The sequence below is a fragment of the Cricetulus griseus genome, chromosome 3 (assembly GCF_003668045.3).
Source record: "Cricetulus griseus strain 17A/GY chromosome 3, alternate assembly CriGri-PICRH-1.0, whole genome shotgun sequence".
Lineage (NCBI taxonomy): Eukaryota > Metazoa > Chordata > Mammalia > Rodentia > Cricetidae > Cricetulus > Cricetulus griseus.
The window spans coordinates 60,198,325-60,224,171 of NC_048596.1; the positions used below are offsets into that span (position 1 = coordinate 60,198,325).

Sequence of the window (25,847 nt, forward strand, 5' to 3'; positions counted from 1 at the left end):
TCCTCTTTCTGGCTATGATTAGAAGTGAGAGTGTGACAGCCTCGGAGTGCTCTTTGGAAAACAGAACTCCATATTCCATGTAATAGTCCGGCTACTGTACTTTCACCATAGAATCTTCATTTGTTTCTGTGCTGCGACTTCCACGTGCTCACTGATGCTCTCTTTGTATGTGTCTCCATGGTGTCACAGCTCCCCTTACATCTCGTCACCAGGCGTTAGTGTGGGGACATGCTTATAATGCCTGTTTTGAAGCCTTTTCCTGCCAAAGCCAACATTCAAGTCTCTTGCAGGAAGTTGCTGGTTTTCATGGTTTCCCAGCGAGAAACATGGCGGGTGAATGTTCTCAGAAGACACGTCACAGAGCCCAGTGGTGGCTGTTCACCACTTAGTGCCAGTCACGAAAAGGACAAGGTTTGATGAAGAGAAAAAGTTTATTTGCTGGGCATACAGACAGGAGAGCAGCTGTCAAATTCTCTGTTGTGGGCTAAGGAAGTCGGGTGGTATGAGGCGAAGGGATCTGTAAACTGAGGGGAGGAAAAGGCTGAGAGGGGCTGCACCTGTGTGACATATATCATCATGGCTCCTCTGAGGAACTGGTTCAGAAGTTGGTAGCTACTTGCTACCAGGTTATATAGTTTGGCTCTGCAATCCAGGGGTCACCCAAGCCCACATGAAGAATGAATGTTTTCGTCTGGCTTGAAATAGATAAAGCTGGTTTTTTAGCTTTCTGAAAAACAGCTCAGGTAGCCTGTGGTAACTTACTAGTTACCATAGTAACCATGTCAGAAGTGTTGTCTGTGACAAAGCTAAGGGAAACAATCTCCTTAGCAACTGACCTCTGACCTCTGGATAAAAGCCAGAGGAGCACCAGGGGGAGGAAAGAGAAAAGAGCATCCCCAGTTCCCTAGGATTTTCATGCTACATCCTAGGAACACTGGCTAGCACTGAGCATCCCAGGCCTGCTACTGTTTTTGCTTGTTACAGATTAGTTTAATTAATTCATTCATCTCCACACATACACAGGACTCAGGAAGGCACAGCTCTGTGGACAGCCTTGTCATCACAGATGGTCTGGCGTTGGCGAGGAAGCCCTGCCCAGAGCCAGCTGTGGAGCTAGGCTTGTTAATTTCTGCTTGCTCCAGTTTCTCCATGCTCTAGCCCAAAAATTGCTCCATAAATGACTGATACAACTGGCTCTTTTTCGGGAAGTTTCAAGTTCATGTTGGCTGACCTCTCTGCATTCCTCATGGCTTCTTCCAGCCCTCCTAGTTCTTGGCTCTCTCCTGCAGACTGACCTATGAGAGCCTGTTTCCATTAAGCCATGAATTTCATCCAGGTGTCTTCTCCATGACCTCCACTATGTTTTAGAGTGTTCCCAGATATGGCTTTCTCTGTCCCACTGCAAATCATGCCAGTGCCTTGGAACACTACAAGTTCTGTTTTCTAGATACTTCTCCCTCCAAGGAAGTCTGTGCAGGGTCTCTGGAGCTGGGGATGGGAGCTATGGCAACCTTCTGCAGTTCTACAGAGTCAGAACAGTGATTGCTGTTGCTGCTGGATGAGACCCATGGGTAAAGAAAGGAGGCTTTTGCCTCGGCCAAGAACCCTAGAGTGAACCTTTCCCAGCAAATCAGCCTCTTGAGTAGGGAGCTAAGTTACAAATATAGGGAAGGAAAAGAGAGAGCTTGAGACAGACTGACAGTGGAGCAAACCTTCAGTCATTTCTAATCATAGACAAAGATCTTCCCAGGCTCTAGTGGCCTTCTTTTCCTTCCGTTTGTGATCTGGGTGTTTGTGGTCATGCTAACTTGTGGGTACTTTAATCTGAAGGGTGGAATAAGTGACTAGGGAAGTCTAAATCACATCAACCTTACATTACAATCTTTCTTTCCTTTCTATTTTTTTTTTTTTTAAACAGGGTCTGGGGCTGGAGAGATGGCTCAGCGGTTAAGAGCACTGACTGCTCTTCCAGAGGTCCTGAGTTCAATTCCCAGCAACCACATGGTGGCTCACAACCATCTTGAATGAGATCTGGTGCCCTCTGCTGGCATGCAGGCAGAAGACTGTATACATAATAAACAAACAAGCAAACAAACAAATAAATAAAATCTAAAAAAAAAAAGAAAGAAAGAAACAGGGTCTCTTGACATAGCCTTGGTTGTACTGGAACTCACCATGTGAATAGACTAGGCTCTTCCAACTCAGAGAGATCTGCCTGCTTCTGTCTCTGAGTGCCGGGATCAAAGGCGTGTGAGCCACCACACCCAGCTGCATCACAGAGTTTCTTTTCTCTTTTTCTTTTTGCTTTTTGAGACAGGGTTTGTATATTGTTGTATTTTCTTTGAAATTTTTGACTGTTCTTAAACTAACTGCAGAGAGACATTTCATTGTGGGAGCTGCTAAGCTAAACTAACATAAGGATATCTTGACTTCAAAATTTGAATCTAAGAATATATTACTTTGGAAAAGAGGTTCTACTTTTGTTTTCACAGAGGATAAAAAGCAATGGATTCCTTCCAGGCTAATACGGTTTGATCAAGCAAGATCCCCTAAAAGGTCTCTGTGAACTCGAAAGATACTTCATCCGAAAGACAGCAGGAAGCAATTTGGAGAAAACAGTGTCCACATTCTGAAGAATTGGGGGAGCGATGGGGGAAGTCCTTCTGTGTATATGTTTCTCCTATTGGTTGATGAATTAAACATTGTAGCCAATAGAGACAGGGAGATAGGTGGGACTAGGAGATGAGGAGAATTCTGGGAAGTATAGGCAGACATCAGATGCCATGTGAGACTGGGAAGGTAGGATGCACTGGACCCTTCTTTGGTAAGATAAGACCAGGTGGAAATACTTATATTAATAGAAATGGGTTAATAATCGCCAATATGTAGCCAATAAGAAGCTTCATAATTAATATAGCATCTGTGTGTTTATTTGGGGCTCAAGGGCTTTGGGCTGGTGGGACAGAAATCTCACATTACAGGGGAGAGGGGTATGGATGGCCTTTGGTTATTTGGTAGGTTATGGATGTTTGTTATCTTTAAGAAAATATAAAAAATATAGAATAAAAAACAGTTATTAATTTCAGATATTTTACATTGACATGGATTTTAGTGATAAAAATTTAAAGTTAATTTTGTTATACTATATATATATATATATATATTTCTACTCTTGTTTAAGGTATTATGTTTATACAGCTCATTTAAAAATATAATGTATAGGGGCTGGAGATATGGCTCAGAGGTTAAGAACACTGGCTGCTCTTCCAGAGGTCCTGAGTTCAATTCCCAGCAACCACATGGTGGCTCACAACAATCTGTAATGAGATCTGGTGCCCTCTTTGGGTCTGCAAGGACACATGCAGACAGAACACTTTATACATAATAAATAAATAAATAAATAAATCTAAAAATATATAATGTATAGTTAAGAAATACAGATTAATAGATAATCATCTGTGATAGTCAAACTTGTGGTCATGTTAGGTTTTCTAGGTATACAGAGATGTATTTCAGATGGATAGGTATTCTTCAGACCTTTCAAATGCCTACAGATTATGGCATTTAGAATGGTTTGTGAACTTAGGGCTTTTCATGACAGTGAGACACATCGGCTCCTGGAAGCATCAATTACTTCAAAGAGAATGATGGGCATCAAAAAAACTCATTATGGAGTTTGCCTTCAATGTGACAGGACTAGCTATTTGGGCAAGAAACTGTTCTTGCCTAGACCGCTTGACTGTGTGTTGTATAAAAATGGACATACAGGACCCACAGGAGAGTAACTGTTAAACTTGCCAAGATAAGATGGGATGGTCCTTCAGGGTTCCTGCTTCATAGAAAAAACTGCAAGACATTCTTCAGGACACAAAAGAAAGCAACTGATGGGCTGGGAAGATGGCTCAGGGCTTAAGAGAACTGGCCGTTCTTCCAGAGGTCCTGAGTTCAATTCCCAGCACTCACATGGAAGCTCTCAATCATCTGTAGTGAGATCTGGTGCCCTCTTCTGGTCTGTGAGCATAAATGCAGGCAGAGCACTGTATACATGAATAAATCTTTGCTAGTACAAGGCAGAACAGATCTTCAATTTCCTGCTTCATTAAAAAGTCCACCAGATACTATGGACCTATAGGCTGAAGATGGATGCCCCAAAGTTACAGAAGAACTTTGGGTGACTGTACAGGCAGTGAAATGTCTCTGTCAATTCTAGAGTTTTGGAAGTTGCTTACAATGCATTTCCTGTTTACTTAGGTAATATTATATCTTTCTGGGGTCTTTAATGGAGTTGAAGACAGATAGTTATAGTTTTCCTTAGTTATGATAAAAGATAAATTAGAAGCCAGGCAGTGGTGGTGCACGCCTTTAATCCCAGCACTCGGGAGGCAGAGGCAGGCAGATTCTGTGAGTTCCAGACCAGTCTGGTCCACAAGAGCTAGTTCCAGGACAGCCTGCAAAGCCACAGAGAAACCCTGCTTCAACACCCCCCCCCAATAAAAAAGATAAATTAGATATAAAACTTCAGACTCACAAAGATAGGATAGATGATAGAGTATTTTCTTTAAATTTTGCCAAATGTAAATAGACCAAAAGATGTAACTATAATTCTTGTTTGATAACTGTTTTGTTGTATATAATTTTACTACATTAAAGTCAAAACCTTGAGGTCAGGAGGAGGTGGTGGGTGCTCCAGGAACCCTAGAGGAAGTGATGCCTCAAAGGCTCATGTAGGTTTCTTTAAAACCTCGCTAATGTCCAGACTCAAGTCTCAGATCTATGGAGCCCACCAGAAACTTTCCACTATTCAGAGGAGCCTTCTCCCCCCGGGGGCATTGATGTGAGTGAACTCCGACAGGTCCCAGACAACTAAGAAGTTTTCTACCATCTCGTGACCGACCAGAGTCTGATCGTGCAGCTTCTGGAGCTGCAGGCCCACGTGCAGGGCGAAGCAGCTTTGAGGTACCATTTTGAGGATGTTGGCAGGGTGCAGGGGGCTAGGGCCGTGCATGTGTTTTCTGTGCAGCCGCTCTGTTTGGAGAACTTATCTCTGAGGGGCTGCTGTCAAGATGCCTGGTTCCTTTCTGGCAAGCAGCAGGTAGCTAAAGAAAACCAGCAGGTAGCAAAGGCTGTCACACTACCTCAGGCCTTGCTTCCGCTGCCCCAGTACCAGACTGATCTCTTGCTCACCTTCAATCAGCCCCCCCAGGTCTCTTGGCCCTGAAAATTTATCATGTCCATCTTGGAGCCTGGGTAACTTTGAACAACTGGTGACTAGTTTGACTCTTCATGATCCCAGCATCTTTGGTCCCCAGTAAAGATGGTGGAACACAACACACTGCGGCTGGGGACTCAGGGACCCAGTTCTGAGAGGGGAGTGTCTACTTCTTTAAGACACCTCCTCTGCAGAAATAAACCCACTTTATAAAAAAATAAAAATAAAGTCAAAACCTCCTTTTTTATTTAGACAGAAAAGAGGAGATGATGTGGGATATCCTTCTGTGTGCTGTGAATATGTGTTGCTTTTATTGATTGATGAATAAAGCTTTTATTGGTTGATGTTTCTACCAATGGCTAAGCAGAGTAAAGCCAGACAGGAAATCCTAACAGAGAGAGGAGGAGGAGTTGAACAGATGCCAGGGAGGCAAGATACCAGGGTATCACAGGTAAACCACAGCCACGTGGTGATGCACAGATTAATAAAAATGGGTTAATTTATGAGAGAGCTGGCCAGTAGTAAGTGTAATCCTGTGCACTGAAGTTTCTGTTCCACCTGGTCTCTCTGCCCTTCAGTCCCAAATAAACACAGAAGCTTATATAAATTATAAACTGTTTGACTGATGGCTTAGGCTTCTTATTGACTATCCCTCTCTTAATTATTAACCCATTTCTATTAATCCGTGTATCTCCACTCTTAGCTTACCGGAGTGTGGGGGACCAAATATCGGGTCCCAGGTTCTGGCCACCATAACAGCGGTGGCACCAGGAAACTCTGGCCCACTATTGTATTGTTAATGTCAGCAGGGGTACTTTTGTTTACCATGGCCTGAGGGTACTATGCCTCTTATTTGCAGCATCTGTACGTGCCTAAGCATCTGAATAGGCCCTCACCTAGGTGGAGGGCTAGAGATATGTGAGTATGAGGACATATCTCACAGTATGAGGTATGTGAGTATGAGATATGTGAGTATGTGAGTATGAGGACAGAAGGTGAGGAGCGAAGGGGCCAACGGCGAGAGCAGGAGAGAGCAGCGAGGAGAACAAAGAGAGAAATGGTTGCCTCGTAGTATTAGCAGGATGGTTAAGGTACACCAGAAAAGATGACTAATAAAGAAATGACTCTAGTTCCACAATATGGAACTGAGAGCTCTCTGAAGATGACAAGATGCCTGTGTTTGGTCTTTATCGCCGTTGGGTTCCTAGAAGCTTCCAGGTCCACACACCCCCACTCAGGTGGAACCTCATGGCTGTCGTGGTCTAAGGCTGAGACATGCTGGGTCACGCACAACACCGGAGAATGCCCAGGCGTCCTATCTTCCAGGTAGCTACATGGGGTCTCTCCTGCCATTCATTCTCTGAATTCCTCTTCCCAGCCTTCCCAGTCTGGTAGCACTGCCTATACTTCCTGCCTGGATAGATCCCGTCTGTTCATTGGCTGAAACAGCTTTATTCGTTAACCAATAAGAGAAACATATATTCACAGCATACAAAAGGACATCCCCCAACATAAGGCATTGGTCAAACAATTATAAATATATATTGAATCTCTTAGTGGTTGGTTATCTTATATGCTGCTGTGAGAAGCCAGTCAAGTGGAACTGGGCTAGATGGAGAGAAGTCCCCAACTAGAAAGGTTTCTCTGTGTAGCCCTGGATTTCCTGGAACTTACTCTGTAGACCAGGCCGGCCTCCAACTCACAGAGATCTTCTTGTCTCTGCCTCCCAAGTGCTGGGATTAAGGTATGTGCTACCACTGCCTGGCTGAGCTGATGAAACAGCAGGCAAAATCTGAAGAGAGACGTGTGTGGCTTTTCATCCCATAGCATTTGCAGACCTTGGGTGAGTCAGTGTTGATTGAAGAGGCTTACACATGTTTGTGAAGTAACCTGGTGTGACTACAGCAAGGCTTGTGGGACACTGGTGCATTTCTCATTTGCACTATCAGGAGACGCTGCATACTAGTGACAATGTGGTCAGCTGTGGCAGCTCAAGAAGTTCTCCCAGGGGCCCTCATTCAGATCATGCCAGGATGTTGACTTAGAGAAGTTGGGAGGAAAGAAATTTCAGAGCAGAGTGTGGTGGCACACACCCTTAATCCCAACATCGGATACAGAGGCAGGCATATTTCTGAGTTCAAGGCCAGCCTGGTCTACAGAGCAAGTTCTAGGACAGCCAGGGCTACATAGAGAAGGAAGGAGGAAGGAAGGAAAGAAGGGAAAAGTTTCAGAATGAATAAGTATAAAGAAGCACAGTTAGGGTGACTAAAAGGAGATTTTAACTGTGCATGGTAGCTCATGTCTGAAGTGTAAATCTAAATGGTCTTAACAATAAATGCCCAGAGTCAGATATTGGGGCAAATGCTTAATGTAAGGGGCCGTGGGCCCAAAACTATGCAGCTTAAAGCCCACCTTTGTAAGCCTTTTAATGACCTTTAAGTTTGCGGCTTAAAGCCAGCTCTGTGAGCCTCCTGTAACCTGTAATTACATACGGTTTGGCCAAGCGGAACTGCTAACTGCTTCTGTTCCGAGAAAGGGTCTGGGGCTTTTCTGTTCACTGTTCCAAGGAAGACCACTAGATGTTCCGGCTGACAAGAAGAATGTTCCAGTCCCAGCAAATACCTGATGTTCCTTCTATTATTCCCCCCAATTCTATTGTTGCAGGGCTATTTAAGCCCACTCTAAGCCCCAATAGATCGAGACCTTGACATTGCACAGATGGACTCTTGTCCTTTCTTTCGCCGCTTGGTCTCCTTTCTTTCTCTCGCCCATGACTCTTTCAGGCAGCCCCCCTTCGGAACCCTGAATGACTGGACCTTCGGGACGGGTCAGCTTGAAAGATCAGAGAAGTAAAGGAACCAGCCACTAGAGAGACTTCTTACCTCTACTGAATCCTCAGACAGAAGGGCTGAGCTTCTGTCTCCTCCCTCCTTATATTCCTCTCTCTGCCCAGCTATATCATTTCCTGTCTCCAGCTCCCTAGTGCTGGGGTTAAAGGTGTGTGTCACCACTGCCTGGCCTCCATGATTAGCTAGTGGCTATATCAGCCTCAGATCTTCAGGCAAGCTTTACTTGTAAGAGCACAAACAAAAATATCACCACATTTCCCCCTTTTTGTCTAAAATAAAAAGGGTTATAGCTAATATAAGAAAAACTATATGCAACAAGTACAATAACTATATACAACACATCAACAATGTCTTGTCCATTAGCAATTGACAAATTCAGAGAAAATACTCCATATTTATCCCATCTTTATGAGTCCAAAAGGTTGTATCTTACCCACTTTCTATTCTAACTTGCATTACCAAAACTATCTTTTTATGTTTCTCAACCTCATACACTTACATTTCTTTTCTGAATCTGGCAACAAGGAAGACTATAACTATAACTATAAATCCTTCAACTCCATAGAGACCAGAGAAGGAAAATATTACCTAAGTAAGCAGGAAGTACAAACAAATTCTGAGAAAATATGAGAAATGACAGAAACAGCTGACTGCCTGGCCAGTCACCCATCCTCTGCAACGTTGAGGCATCCGTCTTTGCCCATAGACCTAGCATATCTGACAGACTTTTCTGTGAAGCATGATAGTCTGCAGGGCTGTTCTGCTTGTCCAATTTGGGCAGCATACTGTCAACAGTTGAGGTAAGAGCACCTTCTTGCCCACTGGCTAACTTTTGACACAAAGAAAGTAAATTCCATGTGGAGTTTCTTCGACGCCCATCTTCTTTGAAGTAGATTGGTGCTGCCAGGAGCAGACATGTTTTATTATCATAAAACAAACAAACAAACAAACCTGTTATTAAAACATCTTAAATGCCACATTCTGCAGGTCTCTGAAGTGTTTGAAGATCACCTGTCTACCTAAAATATATCTGTTTGGCCTTGAAAACATACCTAACATAACTACAAGTTCAATTGTAATAGGTGACCAACTACTAACCTGAATTTCCTTATTATCCTAAATAGTTGGTAATAATAACTTTCAAGGGCTAGAAATTTGCATTACATTGTTAAATGAGTTGCATAGGTACAATACCTTAAACAAGATTAAAAATGTATGTACAGTATGTTCTAACAAAAATAGCCTTACATTTGTATCAATATACAAAAATCCATGTCAATGTAAAATATTTAAAACCAGTGGTTACTTTTTTTGGCTCTTGTAGACCAGGCTGGTTTCGAACTCACAGAGTTCCTCCTGCCTCTGCCTCCCGAGTGCTGGGATTAAAGGTGTGTGCCACCACTGCCCGGCAATAATCTATCTTTTTATCTTGTTTCTATATCCCCCCTTTTGGTTTTCAGAGTAGATTCAATAATCTACCCCTATATCGTATCATATCTATATCCCCTTTTTTTCTTTTCAAAACAAGAACTCTGAATCTAATCTCCTTTGTTTAACTTTTTTTCTGACCATTACCAATAACAAATTGTAACCAACTACCCTAAATGATGACAAATATCCATAACACATTGAATGACCAAAACCCAAGCACCCTCTTGTGAATGTGAGCATCATATTCTTAAATTTACTTCCTGCTGTCTTGGGCAATTGCATCTTTAGGAGATCCTGAAAAGAAAAAAAAAATGGGTTAATTGTCAAGTCCCGGGAGAGGTAGCTATACCAGTTGTTGTCCAGTCTTTTCACAATGGGAAAGTGCAGGGCTTGTCTCAGGTCCTGGCTAGAGTAGTCTGTGAGGCTGGATCAGCTCAACTGGCCACCTGGGAACTGTCCTGAGCCATTTGTAGTCCAAAGCTGATCTTTAGATTCTGTTTTTCAGCTTAGTGGTGTTATCATAGTCATGGTGGAATTGTCATTGTGGGTCCCCATCTTCCTTTGGAGACTTCAAAGGTCACTGTTAGGCATGGCCATGGTTTATCACAGAAAACTTAAACATTTTAAATGTCATATGCAACAGATCTCAAAGAGGCTAAAGGATCAATTTTTGTTCTGTACATCCAGAGTACAAAAAACTTAATTCCTAGTTACCTGATAAGAGACTCAAATCTGAAATCATGTACAGAAAGCTAGATGAAGCCATGCCTAATTGTTCCATTGCCAAACTGTCCAGTGTATTTATTATCATACAGAGACCTAACTCCCTCCATTGTAATAGTGCTTCCGATTTTTCTACGTGGGGAAAAACAAAACAAAACAAAACAAAACAAAAAAACCTCTCTGTTTTAACTAATTCCCCCTTTTAAGAATTCCCAATTGTCTCACTAAATCTGATGATGATGAAGGTAAAGATGACAGTGAAGTGTGAGGCTGGTGGCTGCTCCATAGAACAGAAGCCTGAGTGGGTGTCTAGGCAGTCCAGGGAAAGCCCACACCCACCAGAGAGAAGAAGCCAAAGAGCAAGCCATCAAGCGGCTTTTGGTGAATTTGTGCACCAAAGTTGGATGCCAGATGTAGTATAAATCTAATTGTTCTTTTTTTTTAAAAAAAGATTTTATTTATTTATTATGTATACAATGTTCTATGTGCACATTTGCCTGCATGTCAGGGAAAGAGGGCACCAGATTTCATTATAGATGGCTGTGAGCCATCATGTGGTTGCTGGGAATTGAACTCAGGACCTCTGGAAGAGCAGCCAGTGCTCTTAACCTCTGAGCCATCTCTCCAGTCCCTAATTGTTCTTAATAATAAAAACCTGGAATCAGATATTGGGGTAAATGCTGAAAGATCAGAGAAGTAAAGGAGCAAGCCACTAGAGAGACTTCTTACCTCTATCCAATTCTCAGACTGAATCCATGGAGACCGCTACTTGCCTCTCTGCCTCCCCAGTGCTGGGATTAAAGGTGTGTGCCACCACTGTGTGGCTTTCTTGCTTTTTTGATGTTGTTCCTTTACTCTGTAGTCTTAAGGTCCACCCCTGGCCCCCACCCCAGACTGAGTTTCTCTTTGTAATAGTCCTGGCTGTCCTGGAACTCACTTTATAGACCAGGCTGACCGTGAACTCATTGATATCTGCCTGCCTCTGCCTCCCAAGTGCTGAGATTAAAGGCGTGCACCATCACCACTTAAGATTTTAATCACAGTGAGTTACAGGCTATGCCCTTTTGGAGTTCCAAATGCCTCTTGTTTTTGAATGTCTGTTTCTTTCACTAACATTGGGGAAACTTCCGCTATAATTTTATTGAATAAGAATCCTTTTATAATTCTTTTTATTTTATATGCATCACTGCTTTGCCTACATGTATGTCTGTGTAAAGGTGTCAGAACCTCTGATACTGGAGTTAGAGACAGTTGTGAGCTGCCACGTGGGTGCTGGGAATTGAACCATGGTCCTCTGGAAGAGCAGCCAGTGCTCTTAACTGCTGAGCCATCTCTCCAGCCCCTGACTAAGAATCCTTCTACTTTATGAATTCTGGATTGGCTCTTGATCATGTTCAAGGTTTTTGAAAGTTGTGGTCATGTTCCCCTCCTCCACTGATATTTCAATGTATATTACCTTGACCTTATATTCAATCCTGACATTTCTTCTTCTACTTGATTTAATATGTTGTTACTTTCTAGCCATTAGTTATATTTTTTATTTGATTCATTTTTTTTATTTCTAACATTTCTATGGCTCCCCCCTGTTTTTGTTGTTGTTGTTGTTGTTTTGTTTTTTGGGGTTTTTTTGCTCATGTAGTTTCTCATCCATACTTCTGACTTTTTTTCCCAAGGTTGCTTCTCTTTGAGGTCATTATGATTAGGTCATGAATTCTTTGACATTTCAATTTTTATTTGGTTATTGAAGTGTTATGATTATGCTGGAGGAGCTGTGTTGTCTTGATTGTCCATTTGTCGTGTGTTTCTGTTGTGATTTTGGCATCTGTGAAGATCTACATAGTAAATCACTTCTGGTCTTACTCAAGCATCTTCTTAATGAGCCTCTTTTGGTGACTGTGGCGGTGCTCAATGAAGGAGAAACAAATGGTTGACCAACAAACCAAACAAGATATAGAAACACAATTAAAAGTTATTAAAGTCAATCACTCCCTGTCTTAGTTAATGTTCTGTTGCTGTGAAAAGACACCATGACCAAGGCAACTTATGAAAGAAAGCATTTAATTGGGGGCTCTTGTATAATTCCATAGGGTGAGCCCTTGGCCATAAAAGTGGAGAGCATAGCAGCAGGCAGGCAGGCAGGCCTGGCACTGGAGCAGTAGGCGAGAGCTTACATCCTGATCCACAAGTTGAAGAGGGAGAGAGCCAGAAACTGGGCCTGGCATGGGCTTTTGAAACCCCAAAGCCAACTCCCCAGTAACACACATCCTCCAAGAAGGTTACACCTCCAGTCCTCCCCAGATGAATGAAAATGAGGACATGAGAGGAGAGAGAAGGGGTAGAGTGAGAGAGGAAGAGAAAAAAAGAGGGAAGAAGAAAGAGGGCAAATGGCCTAAGAGAGGTCCAGAGGTGTGACCAAGAGAAGAGCCGAGAGAACATGTGGCCAAAAAACGTCTGGGTCATATAGGAAAGAGAAGCTGGGGGGAGGGAAGTGAAACTCAGGGGCTGCAGATGTTTAGGTTAGGGACCGGGTATGTCAGCCAGGATGTCTCTGTACAGGTACTTGAGGGTAGGGACTGGGGGAGCCCAGAGGCTATGCTAATAGACTCCTCAGCCATAGGTTAATGGAGGAGTCATATCTCCCTTTTGCCAGCGATAAGGAGAATGACTCCATTTATTAGGTGGGAACTATCTTCTCAAGTCCCAGAGAGAATGCTGGCTTTTGTCTAAATGCCAGACTTGGGGAGAGGAATTTCTTGGGACCTAATACAACCTAAGGAAGAAAGGGTTTACTTGGCTCTCAGGGGGCAGGCCGTCATGGTTGGGAAGGCATGGCTGGGAGTACGAGGCAGCTGGTCGAGTTTTACTACTAGTCAGGAAGCAGAGTGGTGGTACCCTGCAATCGCTCTTATTTGTATTCCGTCTAGGACCCCAGCATGTAGAATTTGCCACCACGCCTGAGGAGGATCTTCTCTTGTCTGTCAAACCAATGAACTCCACAGGTACACCCAGGCTTCCATGGGCGATTGTAAATTCAGCCAAGTGGACTGTGAAGATTAACCATCATACATATTGTTCAGGCTGACGCTGAGCCCAGACTCCCTGAGGGTCAGTTCATGGTCAGATCTGGGTTCACCGTAGGTTTTTAATTTCTTTGCCTTTTGGGGGAGGTGGTGGATCAGGGGGCACATGTTCTAGTGGGCAGTGCTCAGCTTACTGGGGATGTGGCCTGCAGAGGAGCACTGACCTTTGCTGGTATTTGCTCCACTCTGTGCTCTCCTGTGTTTCACCACCTAGCCAGATCCCAAAGCAAAATGCTTATCTTGGATGGAACTTCAGGACCGTAACCAAAATAAACCATTTTCTTCATTAGTTAATGGTCTCAGATATTTTATTGTAGGAATCCTGCTGGCCTGGCACCAGAATGATATAGCAACTAGCCTTAATCCTTGCTGGGCAGCAAGCACCTGGCCTAGCTCTGGAGAGTTAGCCCCTAGCTCGAATCCATCCTTTGTTGAGCAGATACCTTTGCCCCCCCCCCCATGTGAACTGTGTTTGGGAGTTTCCCAAGGATACAAAGCCTATGCAAAACTTGGTTCAGGAAACCCGGAAAACTTTGGTACTCTGCACTTGGCATTGTCCTTTGGAAGCCTCATTCAAGTTGTTCTGAGAATATGGTAATCAACTGACCCGTGTGAACCCACACCCAAGCTGTGACATCTGAGACAGGAACAGAAATGTGTGCATGCCTTTCTTTCTATACTAGTAATGCCTACCTACAGGTCATACCATGCAGCTTTGGCGTATTTTATTCCAATTATATTGGTTGGGTGATTTTTCTCTGACTTCATTGTTTACAGGGTCATAAACAGTTTACATGCAATTCAAATTTTCATTTGTTTTTGGATTGTTACTGTAATAGCTGGCGTATAGAAATCTACTGATAGATATTTATTTATATGTTTTTATCTATCTATCTACTTGCTGTTGTCTTTTTTGAATGTTAATCTCACTTGGTCTAGAACATCCTATGGCAGATGTGCTTACATCATGAATTTAGTGTTTGCATTTTATTTTACTTGAAACAGAAGATAACCATTTTAATATGTTGTGACAAAGTTTACTGTTTACTTTGGTCTGCTATATTCCTACTTTGCTTTTAGTGCCTTTTTCTCAGGTTGTTTCTGTGTAGCTTTGCGTGATTTGTATTCAGTGTGTAGTTTCTCTGTGGTTTTGTCAGTTCCTGTTAGGTCTGTTCTGTGCTCTGAGGCTAGAAAACCTTTCAATGGGGTGTGTCAGGAATTTACAATGACTATAATTGCAGGTGTATTTGGGTTTCATTTTGCCCTTTCCTTGTTTGTTTACTGTGACAATTAGGCTTTGTTTCCTAAGTGTGTTTCAGTTAGCTGTTGTTCAATGCTACATAGCTACAGCCTCAGAAGGGAAGTCATGCTTGCTTTCCCTGTGGGGAATAGCCAGGGTGGGGTGGGGGTGGAATGGGCGTGAGATGGAGGGGTGTCATATTTTAACTCAGGGCTGCGGTGGGAAAAGCCAGCTTCCTTTTTATTTCTGCTGAGGGTGAGTCAAAAGATGAGCCTTACCCAAAAAATCCTTTCCACTTTGCTCACTTCACATTTATTGATTCTCTTGTGTTCCTGTAGTCAGAACCAAGGCAGAACAGAGAACAGTTGAGGGCAGCCTCAATTGGTAGAGTCTGGTGAGTGCTGGGAAAGGCTTGTGGGTGACTGACTTGGGCTTGAGACTGTTGCCAGCCAACCTGCTTTGTGGTTACCTGTTTTCTTTAGATTTTGATCCCTTGCCAGTCACTTTCCAATAATGAACGACATTTCCTAGGGAGAACCTTGGACTTTGCTACCCCTAGAATGACCTGTTCCTGGGCTTACATCCCACTCATGATGCCCTCTGACTCTCCTTACTCGGAAGATGGTTGGGATAAGAGTGGACCCCACTGCAGCTTTTGAGGAGTCTGTTTGCTGATCCCCCATCCATCCTGCCATGCACTGAAATCTAAGAAGTCACCTCCATGTGAAGTTACTGAATTCATTAAACTGGGAGATGATTTGTTGTGCCTTTTGCCACAAAAGAACTTATCCCTTCTTTCTTCCTTCCTTCCTTCCTTCCTTCCTTCCTTCCTTCCTTCCTTCCTCCCTCCCTCCCTCCCTCCCCCCCTCCCTCCTCCCCTCCCTCCCCCTCCCTCCCTCCCTCCCTCCCTCCCCCTCCCTTTCTTTCTTTCTTTCTTTCTTTCTTTCTTTCTTCTCATTAGTTTTTGAAACAGGGCTTTTCTATGTAGTCTTGGCTGTCATAGAACTCTCCGTGTTCCGGCTGGCTTTGAACTCAGAGTTCTACCTGCCTCTGCCTTCCAGTGCTGGGATTAAAGGCATGCATCATCATACCTGGCTTCTTACTTTGATTCTCTTTTAAAAAAATGAGTTTTTAGTTTTTGTTTTTGTTTTTGTTTTTGTTTTTTAATCTTATGTGTATGGGTGTTTTGCCTGCACTGTATGTCTGTGTACCACATATGTGCCTGCCTGGTGCCCAGGGAGGCCAGAGATAGTGTTGGATCTCCTAGAACTAGAGTAACAGATGGTTGTGAGCTGCCATGTAGGCCTGGGAATTGAACTCAGGTCTTTTGGAAGGGCAACAAACGCTCTTAACCACCGAGTCATCTTTCCAGCCCTTTACCTCAGTAAGCCCTTTCACTGGTTTTGTGGGATAGATTTGGAGTTCTCCATATTGCCATCTCGTGCAGGCTTCACTTCATGATGGTTGTCTCACAACTGGCAGGAAAACATCTGCCTTCCAGGAACTCTCGGGTTTCAGCCAAGTAACTGGAATTTTCCAGTCTCCCAACATAGACCCTCTTCAGTCAGTCAGGAGCATCCAGACCCTGAGCTGGAAGATCCTTCTTTCCCTGACATACAAGGAGCAGCAGCTCCTCCTCAACCCATACCTGTGGCAGATCAGCCCAGGAGAGGCCATGAATTTCAGCACAGATGGCTCCCACAGTGAGTGCAGGCTTAGGGGTGCTCTGGGGGTGGCTGTGTGGAGCCTGTCTAGCTGTTGACCAGCCTCATCACTGAAGAGACTCCCATGCCAGGGAATGGTCCCAGGACCCCCACCTTAAATAGGAGGTAGGGGCCTTGGGATGAGTTCTGACTTGAGTTCTTACGCAAGAAGTTCACCAGACTCTTCCCTCTTCCTGCTATTCTGCTGTGAAATAATTTGGCCCCCCGTTATTTGTCTCCTCTGAGTATCTAGCTATTTCCCTTAAAGACAAAATTTAGGATCAGGAAGTTTCTGGGACATAAAAAGTACTGGGGGGTGACTGGCCTAGGAAACAGAGCTCCTAAATGCAGAGGGTAGAGCATCATCACACTTCTGAAGCCTGCCCTCTGCTTTTCCTCTCACTCTGCTGGGCCTCAAGGGAGGCTGGGTAAATAGATCCCTCATGGGTGGTTTATACTCCCCTGCTGGCCGATCTACTCTGCCAGTCAGGGGTGGAAGACAAGTTTGAGTCCTGGACAAGTAAGGGGCTTTGTCACTCTGAACCAAGTATCCCCCACCCCTTCCTGTTAACGCTGGCCTGTTCACTGGCTGAACCCTCTGCAGCATTTCCCACATTGGCACCAAGGGGACCCCAGACCCATGTTCTACCCTAGGAATTCTGGATATATTCAAACCCACTGTGGTGGCTTAGGAGAAAAGGAATTACAGAGTGTGAGAGCAAGTTCTATAGACTCGGGGAAAGGCTGGGTAGATGCCGAGGGATTGACCTTGGGAACTGAAAGCAAGTACTCTTGAGAGGGCACCATCGAGATGAAGACCAGGCAGCATTGCTCTGGGGATTCCAAGAGACTTGCAAACTTGAGGTGCAAGTGTGAATGTGGCCACCACCACACCTGGGTCTGGTCTGTGGCAAGATCCACTAGGGGAGGGTGAGAGGCCCCTCTGCACAAGGATGCTACTGCACAACCAAGGTTAGGGTGGAGCTAGGAGTCTAGACTCCCCATAAGCTTGCAGAATTTCCTTTGGGTTTGCTGCCTGTTGCTCACCAAATCAAGTAACAAGGGTGTTGTGTGGCCCCCATCCTAAACCGCTCACCCTAGAATCTGAAATAAACACGTGTTGTTGCTGGAAGTCAGAAGGCGAGGGAAGGGCAGAAGATGAACTTCAGAGAACCATCAGAGAACCCAGTGTGCTATGATGGGCTCAGACCAGAAGCTCAGAGCCTCAACTCAGAGGTCTTCATAGAACCCTGGGATGTGGCTTGTCTGGAGAGGTAGATAGGAATCTCAGCTGGTAACACATCAGTGGACTGGACACTCCCTGGATCATTGTTCTCTATCATTTCTGGGCATTCTGGACACAAGGAGCCAGAAGTGGGCAAAGCTCATAACCCCCCAAACACACACACTGAAAAGTCTGGTCAACTGTTGCCCACTGCACGTGGCCAGAAACCTGCCTAGTTGAGGATGTCCTGCTGGCCTCAGACTGGGAAGGTACATGATAAGCTCAGACCAGTATTAGTTCAGGAACAGAGAGTCACAGCACAGTTGTCAGCACGTGCACTTTATTGAATCCACTGTGAACAATCACTTATGTGTGAGGTAAAGACTAGGGTGTGGGGCAGCTGTGGCGGGGGGGGGGGGGAGACACAGGCAGCGCTAGAAGGCTCCAGAATCTCCGTGAGAACGTGACAAGATGGTGGCATAAACAATGATGAAGACAATGGCCACAATGATGCTGAAGACCAGAGCACAGATGTTGAGGCACTTGGCAGTGGAGGCGTAGGTCTGGGCCCCAGTCACATCACCCACCATCTTCCTGTCCCTAGACTGGGGAAGACCCGACAGTCAGAGGCCCTGGAGCCAGTCAAGTGAGCGACAAGTGTTCTGATTCCGTTTCCCCAGCATCTTCCCAGAGTCTCCCTTTACTTTTCAGGCCAGGGAACTTCCTCCACTTTCACACACTCAAGACTATCCAGAGAAGCCGGGCGGTGGTGGCGCACGCCTTTAATCCCAGCACTCAGGAGGCAGAGGCAGGCGGATCTCTGAGTTCGAGACCAGCCTGGTCTATAAGAGACAACCTCCAAAGCCACAGGGAAACCCTGTCTCGAAAAACCAAAAAAAAAAAAAAAAAAAAAAGACTTTCCAGGGAGACCCAGCACTGGCCACCCACCCCCCTGTTTCCTATGAGCCCTTTGTGCACTTTCTACCCAGCCTGGAGTCCTAGTCTTCAGGATGAAGGGACATTCCAGGCACCAGGAAGGCTCTAGGCTACGATAGAGATGTCCTGACCCAGGGATCTCCAGGCACCTCCTTGTGACTACCTGGATATCCCCCAACACACACACACACACACACACACACACACACACACACACACACACACACACACACACTCACACATACACACACACTCACACACACACACTCACACACACACACACTCACACACACACTCACACACACTCACACACACACTCACACACACACTACACACACTCACACTCACACACACTCACACACACTCACACACACTCACACACACTCACACACATACACACACACACACACACACACACACACACACACACACACACACACGAGATAATACATATAAACTCTCACACTGACCCAAGATTCCCCCCCCCTCACCCCAGGTACCACTGGAGCAAGTAAAACTTGAGGTTCACATACAATACCTTCACAGAGTAGGCATATGCTATGAAACCCAGGCAGCAGAAGTTCATGAAGAGCATATTGAACATGGACCAGACCACATGATCAGGCTGGGAGATCTCTCCAGGCATGTTGATCGTGGTGGTTGTTGCAGAAGTTGAGATGTGGGTTCCCCCGGGGAAAACTACCTGTTGGTGCTCCTTAGGCATCTTTTGCCTTTGGATGATATTAAGAGCTGTGGATAAAGATGGGATGGGAAATAAGGCTCATGCTTGTCTGAAGGCTGCTACATAGTGGGCCTGCCTTTTCCCCAGCGGGGTCTGATTCTAGGAAAACTACTTCCTTATGTTTGTTTGTAAATTGGTGTTTTCTAGGGACTGGGGAGTTAAGAACAAATAATTGTTTCAAGTTACCACTGGGGGTGTGTTCTGGGAAAGCTACTCCTAGGCCCTTTCAAGATGTTCTAACCCTGAATCCCCAGAGGCTGGAGGGCCAGCAGTTCACCCTCCACTGGGGAGAAAAAATGACATCAGTGATGCCAAGTGCGTGGGTTACAGTAAGTAGAAGGGGGCGGCATGATTGCTTTGTAGTGTGCTTTGAGGGATGATGGCATTTTCGTACATTTGTTTGTGACAAACAACAACTTGATGGTGGGGAACAACTGTCAGAGAGTCTATCATCTATTTTCTACACAAACAGGGCCGAGAGCTCTGAGTTCTGTGTTTTCAGCTAATCTGCTTTTGCCTTTGTGGGACACTCATTCTAGAAGCTGAAGTTGAAAGAAAAACAAAGGCTTATAGGATTGGACTTCCCCAGAGATGACTGCACCCCTAATTCTGGCCAAAGCAGTTACAAGTGGTAAAAAACAAAAAACAAACAAACAAACAAAAAAGCGGGGGAGGATGTATGAGAACAACTTACAGGCTGTGGTCTCAGGAGTCCAAAGGTGGCTGTCTCCTGACAGAAAGGCCAAGGATCCAGTAGTTGTTCACAAGACCAAACTTGTCAGCTGTCTGAATTTGGTGTTAGAGTCTCATGGATGTACTAGAGAGTTACGTTGGAACCCTGAAGAAGTAGGTTCTATACTAGTCGGGATGCCCCAGGAAGAGGAGAGATGAGTAAGAGTGAGGGCAAGCAGGCAAAAAGCAAAGCTTCCTTCTTCTCTTCCGAGTCCCTTTATGTAGATTGCCATCAGAAGGTGTGGCCCAGATTTAGGGTGGATCTTGTAACCAAAAAAAAAAAAAAAAAATTCCCTCCCAGGCATGTCCACCTGCTTGGGTTTTAGTTAATTCTAGTTGCAGTCAAGTTGATAAGCAACGTTAGTCTTCACAGCACATATGAACCTTCTCGAATATACTGGCATCGGGGTGATACCCCTGACTCAAGTCCCCACAGAGTGCTGAGAGGCATCCTTACTTCCTTAATTCACCTAAAAGATAGGAAGCAACAGAGCCATCCCCCATCCTCCTAAATCCCCATGCTGTTTCCCCTTTTCACTCTGAAGGAAAAGTCCCTAATAAAAACCTTGTCTGAGAACTGCCTTCTGCCTTCGTGTCCATTTCTACCTCTGATGACCCTGGAGTCTGCAGCAACCTGATTTAAACTTTTCAAAGCCATCAGCACTTAATTTTTACTTACAACTGGCATTTCAGATGTAAGACATGACTGGCATCAAATACCACCTTCTGGGAAATCACATTTACCGAAAACCCGTAAAGCGGACCAGCTGAAGTCCAAGAGGAGCAGCTTAAAATCTTCAGGTGATGAAATGCGTTGTGGAGTGTTGGGAGCCATAAGTTAAGGGGCCATTCAGAGCAGTGGAAAACTACAGGTCCTTGAACCCAAAAAGTGTTCCTGAAGTTATTCTTAATTATTGGGCTCTTCTCAGGGACGTCATTCAGAGCCCTGAACTCGATGTTGAGAGGTCTTGCCTCTTGCTGACTTCCTTCAAAAGTAGCGACCATTGTCATACCAATGACCGGCCTTCCCCGTTCCCTCAGCCCACTCTAGCCCTGGGGGGGAGGGCTCTGCGTACATGCAAGAAAATTCAAACTTGCTATCCCTTCCTGTTCCTGGGATTTCAATTAGAACCAAGCCTACTCTTTTTTTTATTATTATTTTTTTCCAAGCCTACTCGTTACACAAAAAATTCATATCAGGAGAAATAAATTGTGCTGCTTAAATGATTTTCAAAAGCTCCTTGGTAATATTAATTGACTGCTCCCTTATCTTCGCCTTACAACGGGCGACCTCAAGCCTTTATTTGATATACTACAGGGGGACCCCGACCCTTGTTCCCCCTGGAAAACTTACGCCTGAGGCGGAGATGGCACTTATAAAAGCAGAAGAGGCCATCTCCCAGCAGAGCACGGGGCATTTTGACCCCGCTAAACCACTCTATTTGCTGGTCTTTTCCACTAGTTATATGCCCTCAGGCTTGTTGTGGCAGGAGCCTCATCCCCTCCTATGGATACATGCCCCAGCTACAGCATCTAAGGTTTTGCCCCCCTTATCCGCTCCTAGTGAGCCAGGTTCTTTTTTCAGGGATTGGCACCTCGGTCAGGTACTTTGGTTGTGACCCCGATATTATTGTCACCCCCTACACCAAGGAACAACTTGCCTGGCTACAACAGAGACAGGAGGAATGGACGTTGTTACCCACTGGATATTCTGGAAAAATTGATAATCATATGCCAGGAGACAGGCTTGTCCAGTTCCTTAATGTTACCCCCTTTATTTTCCTAAAACAGACACGCTTACAGCCCCTCCCCGGAGCCATGGCTATTTTCATTGATGGTTCAAGTAACGGAAGGGCTTCCTACATACTTAATAATCAAGTTTATCTTATTGACACCCCCTATCGTTCTGCACAATTGGTTAAATTGTTTGCAGCTTTTACTATCTTTTCCTTGTTTAGTCAGGTGGAGTTTAATTTGTTTTTTGACAGCCATTATGTAGTGAGAGCCTTACAGGTTCTTGAAATGGTGCCCACTATTCAGCCTATCACACCCACATTTCAGTTATTTTTTAGAATTCAGAAGTTACTCAGAGCTCGTGCACACCCCTTTTTTATAGGCCATATCCGTGCCCATTCTGGCCTACCTGGTTCTTTATCACAAGGAAATGAATTGGCCGATCGGGGAACTCGACTAATCATGTCAGTATCTCTGCCAAACCCCATACAGGAGGCCCAGACAGCCCATTCTCTCCATCATCTTAATGCCTCTACTCTACGCCATAGGTTCAATATCATCCGAGAACAGGCCAGACAAGTTGACAAAAACTGTAAAAACTGTGTGACCTTCCTACCAGAACCCCACACAGGAGTCAACCCCCGAGGATTAATTCCAGGAGAATTGTGGCAAATGGACGTTACACATGCCCCCTCCTTTGGAAGGCTTAAGTTTGTACATGTCACTGTTGATACATACAGTGGCTTCTTGTATGCGACTGCCCAGACAGGAGAGGACACTAAACAGGTCATTTCCCATTTATTTCTTACATTCTCGGTAATGGGCCAGTCCAAGATTTTAAAAACTGATAATGGACCTGGATATATCAGCCAAGCTTTTAAAAGGTTCTGTGGTCAAATGGGAATTGTACATCGCACAGGTATTCCCTATAACCCACAAGGTCAAGACATCGTTGAGCGTGCCAATCAGACGTTTAAACACACAATAGCCAAGTTGATGAGCCAGGAGACCCTCTACTCAATCAAGGGTAATGCCAAAACAGTCTTGGCCCATGCTCTGTTTGTGCTAAATTTCTTGTCCTTGGACGATCAAGGACGCTCAGCAGCTGATAGACTATGGCACCCCTCCACTCAGACCACTTATGCCCAGGCACTCTGGAAGGATCCCATAAAAGGGACCTGGGAAGGGCCTGACCCTGTGCTCATATGGGGCAAAGGACATGCCTACATATATGAAACTCGAGCACAAAATGCCAGATGGCTCCCCGAGCCACCTGGTGAAATTGCATAACCCACCCAGGGCAAACCAACCCTGAGGAAAAAATTCTCCTTTTCTTTTCTAGATGTCACCTAGGGACCAAAGAAAAAAAGGATGACACTTCCTCTTCTGGATCTGGATAACATTTGAGGTGGTAAAAATGATGAATGCTTCCCCTTACCAGATCTTTAATTTCACCTGGCAAATTATAAATGAGGCCGGAGATGTTGCTAACTCCTCATCATCCATGGGTCCCAGCCCTAAATTCGACCCTCTAGAGGTAGATCTCTGCAGATTTGCCATGGGAGCACACGATTCCTGGGGATTAAGCACCCAGTTCCTCCCACTGGAGGTAGCCCCTCAAGGGTACCACCAGACTGGTACTGCAGGATGTTTAGATCCAGGACAAAGACAGCTGACGTACCCATATATGTTTGTCCTGGAATCTCCCACAGAAATAGATCCCTAGTAACAAAATTCAGGCTCTCTGCTGATTTTTATTGTGCCTCCTGGAGCTGTGAGACCACTGGAGACACATAGTGGAATCCCTCATCCAGCTGGGATCTTATTACAGTTAAAAGGAAAATTCCCAGCTCAAAAGAGGCTGCCCGCACCAGGTTGTGCTATACTGATTCCCCTACCAAGGGATGGTGCAACCCCCTAAATATTTCTTTCACAGACCCAGGAAGGAGATATGACTGGGCCAACTCTAGGGGGCTGGAATGGGGACTTCGTGTATAATGGCTGGGTTGAGACATTGGCTTAACCTTTAAGATAAAACTAATAAAATCTGTTCCCCGGGCTCAGACGTTAGCGATGGGCCCCAACACAGTTTTACATGGCGCACTCCCTAAAACTGCCCGCCCCTCGAGCCTCCCTGCTGCAGTAAGTTCCTCTATCTACACCACGACTTTTCAACCCATGTTACCCCAAGGACCTGCTTCCTCAGCAGAACTCATTCTATCCATGGTAAATGCTTCTGCTTTAGCCTTACAGTCCCTTAATAATTCTCGCTATCAGGAATGCTGGATTTGCTTTTCCCCTCGGCTGCCCTTCTATGAGGGCATGCTGACTTTCGAAAACCTTATCTTCACTAATGAAACTTACTCACTAAGGTGGCATTCCGTGAACCATGAGGGCTTGACCTTAAGTCAGGTCTCAGGCAAAGGCCTCTGTATTAGAGGACCAGAACTCCATTTCCCAGAACCCTTACAGCCAATGTGCAACCAAACTATCATCATTAGCCAGTCATCTACATATGTAGCTGCACCTGATGGAACTTATTTTGCTTGCTCTCTGGGACTCACCACCTACATTATTACTGTCCAGTTTTTACATGAATGCGATTACTGTGCACTTGTCCAACTTGCTTATCTATACATGACCCTGAAGACCTCCTCCCAATTTGGGAGGGGGTGATGAAAGGTCTCGACAGAAAAGAAAACCTATTTCAGCCATTACCCTGGCTGTCATTTTAGGACTAGGAGCTGCAGGGAAAGGGACGGTGATAGCCTCCCTCGTCACCTCTAGACAGCAATATGCACAACTGTCTATGGCAGTGGACAAAGATATAAAGGAATTACAAACAGGATTACAAAACTTAAAAGACTCATTGGTCTCTCTATCTGAGGTGGTGTTGCAAAATAGGAGAGGTCTTGACCTTGTCTTTCTTAAAGAAGGCGGCCTCTGTACAGCTCTTAAAGAGGAATGCTGTTTTTATAAGGATAAGACTGGACTGGTACAAGACAGCATAGAGAAAGTAAAGACTAACCTAGAAATTAGGAAAAAACAGAGGGAACAACAAGAATCATGGTATGAGAACTGGTTCTCTACTTCTCCCTGGCTATCAACTCTTTTGCCAAGTGTCCTGGGACCCCTTATGGGTCTCCTCCTCCTTATGTCATTCAGCCCTTGGGCCTTTGCAAAACTAACCAGATTTGTTAAGACACAGATGGATGCCATGATTAAGGAGCCTGTTACCGTTCACTACCATCGCCTCCAGACATGGGATTTAGAGGTAGCTGAGGAACCAGAACTGATGGAGGAATTGACAGAGCCTCCGAGAGCCCTTGACTTCTCCTCATTACACACCCCAGCCTATACGCCTTGGAATCCCTGGCATGTTTTGACTGGAACAGCACGCCCCTGACCCCTCTATCCTTCCCTTTCTTTTCCTTTTTCGACCCCACTAACCGCTAGCCGCACTAGATCAGTAAGCTTGCCGTTCGTTGCCTGCCTGGACAGCCTGGACAGCCTGGACAGCCTGGAGTTAATAGGTCTGGCCTTGATCCCTCCTCCCCACGAGTATCCCTCAGGATACTCAATGACAGGAGCCTGAGGGACCCTCCGATGGATAGCACGCCATACAGAGGCCGTAGAGGCCGGCTCAACGGGCATGGCGCCAGAGAGAGGGACGCAACCCCTCAGTTGTCCTAAGACAGGGGTCCTGACCCAATAACATGGCACTTCGTCATAATAAAGGAAAGGGGGAGATGTTGGGAGCCATAAGTCAAGGGGCCATCCAGAGTGGTGGGAAACTACAGGTCCTTGAAGGACTTGCCACCTGGCAACTGCCACCACTAGCTGTTCAATTCCTGGAAGAGATAAGCAGCTCCGAGGAAAATATAGGAGGTTTTCAGGTAACAGGCATTTTTTAGATTTTTTAGATGCAAAACACCAGGTGCACTAACTCCCTGCTCCCTCCCAGTTCCTCCTCCATGTGGCCCCGAGGTCCATCCCGGGAGCCCCACCGCCAGCCGCCTTGCTCCCTTCTCCCTCCTCCCTCCCTCCCTCTACACTCCCTCCTTGCCACATCCCTATATAAGTCTTATTATTCCCTCAATAGAGTGAGACCTTGACAACAGAATTTTGCTTGGTCTCCTTTCTTTCTCTCGCCCATGATTCAGGCAGTACCTCTTGAGACCCTGGAATAACTGGACCTGCTGGACGGGTCAGTGGAGGACAGCAGAGACTTCCGGCCAGGCCA

General features: G+C 45.2%; 1 protein-coding gene and 1 pseudogene across 1 annotated transcript; one reads left to right on the forward strand and one right to left on the reverse strand.

Moving 5' to 3' along the window:
* Positions 1-4,681: 4,681 nt before the first annotated feature.
* Positions 4,682-6,012, forward strand: LOC100756972 (annotated as a pseudogene).
* Positions 6,013-18,039: 12,027 nt separating this feature from the next.
* Positions 18,040-19,120, reverse strand: LOC113834953 (interferon-induced transmembrane protein 1-like). The gene is made up of 2 exons (XM_035442121.1): positions 18,935-19,120; positions 18,040-18,060 (listed from the first exon to the last, which is right to left on the reverse strand). Exons 1-2 carry the CDS (start codon positions 19,118-19,120, stop codon positions 18,040-18,042), a joined length of 207 nt encoding a protein of 68 aa, XP_035298012.1.
* Between the last annotated feature and the right edge of the window lie 6,727 nt (positions 19,121-25,847).

What these genes read in the sequence shown, in the direction of transcription:
- LOC113834953 (XM_035442121.1), bottom strand. Translation starts at nt 19,120, where the DNA reads ATGCCTAAGGAGCACCAACAGGTAGTTTTCCCCGGGGGAACCCACATC. An exon ending in CATATGCCTACTCTGTGAAG is followed by an intron (nt 18,061 to 18,934) that starts GTATTGTATGTG and finishes TCCCCAGTCTAG; the next exon opens with GGACAGGAAGATGGTGGGTG.